The sequence below is a fragment of the Urocampus carinirostris genome, chromosome 8 (genome assembly GCF_059441175.1).
Source record: "Urocampus carinirostris isolate Australia breed hairy pipefish chromosome 8, RoL_Ucar_1.0, whole genome shotgun sequence".
Lineage (NCBI taxonomy): Eukaryota > Metazoa > Chordata > Actinopteri > Syngnathiformes > Syngnathidae > Urocampus > Urocampus carinirostris.
The window spans coordinates 8275932-8283155 of NC_142356.1; the positions used below are offsets into that span (position 1 = coordinate 8275932).

General features: G+C 41.4%; 1 protein-coding gene across 3 annotated transcripts in view; it reads left to right on the forward strand.

The window, feature by feature from the left end:
* Nucleotides 1–2450, forward strand: part of sgcz (sarcoglycan zeta) — a 399187-nt gene extending 396737 nt beyond the window's left edge. For all 3 annotated transcript variants that reach the window (XM_088342999.1, XM_088343001.1, XM_088343000.1), the window contains exon 8: nucleotides 1002–2450. In XM_088342999.1, coding sequence (XP_088199125.1) covers nucleotides 1002–1211 — 210 coding nt within the window. In that variant the 3' untranslated portion in view covers nucleotides 1212–2450. The remainder of the gene's footprint in view (nucleotides 1–1001) is intronic.
* Nucleotides 2451–7224: the final 4774 nt, after the last annotated feature.

The window sequence follows — 7224 nt, forward strand, 5'->3', positions numbered from 1 at the left end:
ACAGTGTCTGTACGATGTCACCAATCACTCAAATGCATCGTTCCAAATATCATTCGGAAGGTTAAAGTCTTGGGATTAAAGAAATGCCAACCATTCCTTAGTATCTATTTCTTTTTCGCTCGCAACTTTACAATAAACACTTGGAATTGAGTTTAATTTAAAAAAAGACCCATCACAGAAACATCGATATCACTCTGAAACAAGATACTGGGAAAATATATAGCCGGAGTAGCTCACCGAAGTCGTTGTGTTCAATAATTATGTGCAACCATGGTCCTCTTATATCCGCGAGTGAAGTAAATCCAGGAGAGTAAAATATTTACAAATACAGTACAGAAGAGTAAAATACTGTTTTCTCTATGCCGTCAACCCAACATGCTATTCACATTCATGTTTTTCGGCCAATTGCAGGCTTTTATTTTGCCCCTTTGGCCTATGCCAGCCTGTAAATGATAAAAAGGATCCGCCCTCTTTACCTCCGAATAACTTTGGCCAATAGTGATCGATTCAACTGATGATTGACACATCTTTTTTGGCCAATTGCAGGCTTTGTTTTGCCCCTTTAGCCGATGCCAGCCTGTAAATGATAAAAAGGATCCGCCCCCTTTACCTCCGAATAACTTTAGCCAATAGTGATCGATTCAAATGATGATTGACACATTGGTTAGCCAATGAAACGCCGGTGTATAAATCACAGCATACGCCGCGGACTACTTGGCGTTCGGGGGAAAATCGAGTCGGCGGCTGCTTTCATTAGTTGCAAGACTTTGCGACTTAATATTGATCCATATATAAGGCGCACTGTACTATAAGGCGCATGGTCAGCTTTGGAAAAAAGTAAAGACTTTTAGGTGCGCCTTATAGTGCGGAAAATACGGTACTTCTCCTCATGAGCTGAAACTAATGTCTCTAGACACTCATTGTGTTTTACTCTTAAAAGTCAGGTGACAGACTCGACAGTTTCCCTTCGAAAATGTAAAATCCCTTTTCTTTATCCGCAGATCTTTCTGGACGCAACCACCGTCCGGCTAGGCAACATCCCCCTCGGCAGCGCGGCGGACCCTCTTGAGGGGGCGGCGGCAGGTACCACCTACACCAAGCAGACGGGGGTGTTCGAACTGTGCGCCTGCGCCAACGGCAAGCTCTACCTATCGCCCGCCGAGAAAGGTTCCACTTGCAAAACCACCAGTAACTTTTGCCTCTGGAGCTGAAAGTAGTACACCATGGACCATTGGTGAGAAGCTAATGCTAGCCAACAAACTCAATCAATAAGGGTCACAATAGGCGGCTTGTTGGAGGCTAAACGACCAGGACAAGATCTTGGCAGCGCCAATGTGGACTTATCTCAACAGTTACAGATCGACAACTGATCCAGGATAAAGGACCATGACTAATTCAAGTCACTCTAAAACGGATTGTCCTGATGTGAACACTTAGAATTGGGTGGAACTGACAAGGACCGTTTCGGAGGTACTGAGATCAACGTCCCCCTAGTGGACAGCGGAGAAGTTCCGAGGTGATCACCGACCAAATATTGACTGCGACCTCACCAGCAGGAACCCGGACGAGGACCGTGGTTAAACCACGTCAAAATGTAAGGGGGTTCTCCTCGTCTTCAATCTTGCGGGAAGCCGAGGCCAGCTCTTGGACCAAGCTATACCAGAAAGGCCTTCCCATCCCGCCCCAAGGACCACATAGGAGTGGACCCCCTTTTAGTCACCGTCACAATTTCTCAAAGGCATCTGGAAATTGATTTCAGTTTTCTTTCCATATTGGTTCCACGGTCAAGCTCAGGTTACCAGGAGGTTTAGGGCGCCACAGTGTTGGAGAACCATGCCAGGGCAGCACTAAAACCAGTTCAGGTCTCATTTTGGATTTGTGTTTATACTTGTCATTGGGTTGTCTGGTCTGGATCAAATACTATAATACTGAATAATTCGATCATACTCAATATCATCTGTCTGATTAATGGATTTCCTCCGCAGGGTGTCCGGGCTCTCCTTTAGATAAGCTGAGAAGTTCGGTCTTCCGGCAGTTGTAGAGTTGCTGCTCATCGATGTTGAGAGGTGCCAGTTGAGGTGGCCCGGGCATTTGGTTAAGATGCTGGACGCCTCCCTTGGGAAGTGTTCTGGGCATGCACCCGTGGCGTTACGCCCTGAGAACAACCCAGGACATGCTGGAGAGACTATGTCCCTAGGTTGGCCTGGGAATGCCTCAGGATCTTGTCATATGAGCAAGTTGAAGTGGTTTGAGGAGAGGGAGGATGGATGGATAGATGGATGGATGGATGGATGGACGGATGGTCATATTAGTGTTAGCCACACAGGCTGAATAGCTAATAATTTTGGATGGATTGATGGTCACATAAGTATAGGCTGTATCAGCTATATAGCTAACCTTTATGGATGGACGGATGGATGGTTGATCATATTAGCGTTAGCCACACCAACTAAATAGCTAACATATGGATGGATGGATGGTCATATTATAAATTAGCTACAGAATCTTAGTAGCTAACCTTTAAGGCTGGATGCACGGATGGATCGTCACATCATCATTGGTGACAATAGCTAGCCTTTATTAAAGGATGTATGGTCATTTTAGATACTGTAACTTAATAGCTAACTTTTACAGATGGATAGATGGTCTCATTAGCATATGCTACATCAGCTTAATAGCTAGCCTTTATGGACTGATAAATTGGAGATTTAATGCATGGATGAATGTTTGTATTAGCGTTACCTTTGTGGATAAATGGATGGATTGATTTATAGATGGTCATATTAGCAATAGCTACATCGCTTAAAAAGCGACGGCCAATCATATTAGCATTAGTTTCATCAGCTTAATAGCTAACCTTTATGTATGGATGGACAGCTGAATAGATGGTCATATTTGGGTTAGCTACGCTCGCTAAATAGCGCACCGTTGGATGGCTGACAATATTAGCATTGGTTACACCAGAAAACAACAAATCTTATGGATGGACGGATGGATGGAGGGGTTCTTAGATGGATGGTCATATTAGCGTTAGCTATATTTGTTAAGAAGTTAACCTATGGATGGATAGCATTAGCTACATCGGCTAAATAACTAACTTTTTGGATGGATGGCTGGTTATGTTAGCATTAGCTATACTGGAAAATAACAAACATTATGGAAGGATGGATGGTTTGAGGAGTTCCTAGATGGATGGTCATATTAACGTTAGCTAACTTAATAATAGGCGGATGGATGGGTGCATTACCTTTACTGCCAAATAGCTTACTTTATGGATGGATAAATTCTTTATTCGGCCATCTTGTTCTGTTTATGAATCATAATCAGAAAAAGAATGTGAATAGTGACAGAACAAACTCCAGCTTTTTACCAGGCAACCTAAAATGCAACGAGAACACAACCAAAGACATATCCCTTCTTCTTGCTGCCGTTTATCTTTCTTTTGTTCATTTCTTCATTCTTCATTTTCAGATTCAACCGTTTCCCATTCAATGTTCTACTACGTTCTTTTCTAGATCCCTGAAAACTCCAAAACTCACAAAATTGTCATTTTGTTTTTTTTAAACCAGGTGCATAGAACGAATAATGCTAATTGGGATCCCCTTCCCCTTCCCCTTCCCCTTCCAAGGTCAATAACTGAATACGTACATTTGAAAGGACTCTCGTTTGTTCTGTTTTTTAAAGCGATACACAGGTGCCTTTGCTGCTGTTGGTAAAAAGCACATCGCAGTCTAGATATAAAACCACCCATCCCCCCAAAATAACATCCACCTGCCCATCTCTCAACCAATCACATGGCCACTAAGCACTCCCCCTTCCTCTTTCTGCATTAGGAGTAAAAACAGATACAATCCCGGTTTTGATTTCAAATTTGATTTCTGACTTGTTCCTCTCCCTCATTTGACTCTTGATAATAAAAAGCACAAATGATGCCATGTATATAAAAATACCAATTAAAGGAAGTCAATAAAGATATTGTTTTGGAATAAAGTCTTGGGAATTGTTTTTTTCTCCTCACAATTTTAATTGTTTGTGTGCTGTAACACATCAACAAAAAATAACGGTGAATAACGAGCAAATAAAAAGGATCAAGGATAGAACCTTGAGGAGCTCCATTTGCGAGCGAAGCTTTTTAAGACATGGAATTAAACTGTGTTTTTGCTGTTATTGCAGCTCTTTTACCTGTGCTATGTTTTTATAACCCCACTTTCAAGTCAAGAACTGGAAAATGGCAATAATACTAACTTTCGTTCAAAAAAAAAGAAAATTAGTTGAGTAACAACCAATAAAAGGGTGCTAAAGATTGACCCTTGGGGAACTCCATATGGAAGGATTTCATTTTTTTCTTAATTTTATATATATATATATATATATATATATATATATATATATATATATATATTATAACTTTTGGTTAAAAAAATAAATAAAGGTGAGTAGCGAGCAAATGAAAAAATGAAAAGAGGCAAAGTATTGACCTTTGGGGAACTCCCTTTGGAGCGAAGCTATTGAAGACCTGAATTTAAACTATGTTTCGGCTTTTATGAATTCTATTTGTACTACGATTTTTTTTATATAATATTGATCAAATAAAATAGGGTCAAGGATTGACCCTTGTGGAACTTCGAGCATTTATACATTTTATAATCTCCCTGAGTTGCCGGGGAATTAAAAAATAAAATTTTTGATTTAAAAAAAATAAAATTAAGGGTGAACAACGAGCAACTAAAATAGGGTTCAAGGATTAACTCTGAGGGAACTCAATGTGGAAATGAAGCTTTTGAAAACATGAATTTCAATTATCTTTGTGCCGTTACAACACCCCTTTTTGTCTTTTTTATTAATAACCTCAGTTCCAGGTCAGGGTTGAAAAAATCGTGATAATATTCATTTTCATAAAAGCGGAACTAAGGCGAAGGAAAGAGCAAATTAAAGAGGGTCAGGGATTGACCTTTGTGAAACTGTTTGGGAGCATATAAATAGTTTCATGTCAAGGATTGAGGAATCATAATAATCCAATTTTTCATAAAATAATAAAAAAAGGGGGATTACCGAGCAAATAAGAGGGTTCAAGGGTTGACACTTGGGGAACTCCATTTGGGAGCAAACTTTGGAAGATAATTTATCATGATGACCAAAATGCTTCACCTGTGCCTGCTCCTTTTGCGCCAACTGCCTTGGACTCTGATTGGTTCTCTGGCCCTATTCAAACCAACTCCTATCTGCCCCCTGTGGTCAGTCCGTCTGCAAACCTCAGTTAACACTAGGCAAGCCTTTTTTGACCCTGACTCCCACCTGTTTTTGCTCCCGTCTGTCCCCCGGCTTCCACCCATTTTTGATCCTTAACACGTCTACTCTCCTTGCCCAGCTTACAATTCGCTTCCGACCCCGACCATGTTTTTGCTCTCTTGTCCCCGCTACTGACCCGTTTTTCCGTCCCCGACACTGCCATCGTTCGCCACAAAGGATCCACTTCCGCGTTCACAGCGACCTGATTCCCATCCCCTAGCGAACGCCGGATCGTGGGCGCAGCCCTTCCTCTTTCCCCTAATAAAACTTGTGAGAAACGTAACACAATTGGGTCCCGTTTCCGTTCTGGTCCTGACACTTTCTGCTGTTATGACACCCTTTTTATCTGCACTACGTTTACATAACCTCACTTTCCCATTAAAAGTTGGAAAATTGGAAAATGTTTTTAGTATGAAAAAACAAAAAGAATGAAAAAACAGGGGTAAGTAACAAGCAAATTATAGAGGGTTGAGAATTGAACCTTGTGGAACTCCTTTAGGGAATGTTTGATGTGTTTTAAAATCTCACTATACCATCAGGAATTGGACAATCGTAATAACAAGCTTTCAAAAACTGAACCAAGGGTGAGTAACTAGAAAATAATAAAGGGTTCAAGGATTAACCTTGAGGGAACCCCTTATGGTGAAGCTTTTGAAAATGTGAATTTTTTGATCTGTGTTCCAACATCACTTTTAATCTGTACTATGTATTTATAACCTCACTGTCACTTTAGGAGTTGGAAATTTCATAGTACCGTTTTTCAGAAAAACAACCAAAGGTGAGTAACAAGCAAAAAAGAGAGGGTCAAGGATTGACCCCTGGGGTACTTTTGAAAACATGAATGTAAAACAAAAAAATGGAGCGCGAGGCTATATCCCGATAGCCTTGACGATAAACTTGGCTAACTTCAACGGAAGATCGATCGTATAAAAGAAACATCGGACAAAAGATTGCGTGGGAAAGGAGGGAAAGAAAAGAACCTTGGCTTTTGTATCCATAAAAACAACAACGCGGATGCCATAAAGTCATTCATCGTATCAACATTTGAGTGAAAAAAGACCGTTACCTTTAATAAACAAAGAAACCGAATACACCATGTAGCGAATATGAGCGGTAAATAAATGATTCTAACAAACAATTTATAGACCGATTGAATCAAAGAGCCGAGGTTATTCTTTTCAAAAGTCGTCTCTCCTTTTTGGAGGACCACGTTTTTAGATCATTTTGTCAGGAAAACGGAAAAAAAACCTTCTTTATGTCAAGACCAGAACGGAGACAGGACCCACTCGCGTTGCGTTTCTCACAAGTTTTATTGGAAGAAAGAGAAGGGTTGCGCCCATGATCCAGTGATTGCGGGAAGCAGGTCGCTCTGAACGCGGAAGTGGATCTTCTATGGCAAGCGATGGCCGTGTTGGGAACGGATAAACGGGTCAGTAGCCGGGACAGGAGAGCAAAAACGTGGTCAGGGGTCGGAAGCGAATCGTAAGCCAGGAAAGGCGAGTAGAGGTGGTCGGGGACAAAAAGCAGTCAAAAGCCGAGACGGAAGACTAGACGTTGGCAGGATCAAAAACGGGTCGAAGCCAGGGGACAGACGGGAGCAAACATTCCCTAATGGAGTTCCACAAGGTTCAATTCTCAACCCTCTATAATTTGCTCGTTACTTACCCCTGTTTTTTCATTCTTTTTGTTTTTTCATACTAAAAACGTTTTCCAATTTTCCAACTTTTAATGGGAAAGTGAGGTTATGTAAACGTAGTGCAAATAAAAGGGGTGTCATAACAGCAGAAAGTGTCAGGACCAGAACGGAATCGGGACCCGATTGCGTTATGTTTCTCACAAGTTTTATTAGGGGAAAGAGGAAGGGCTGCGCCCACGATCCGGCGTTCGCTAGGGATGGGAATCAGGTCGCTGTGAACGCGGAAGCGGATCCTTTGT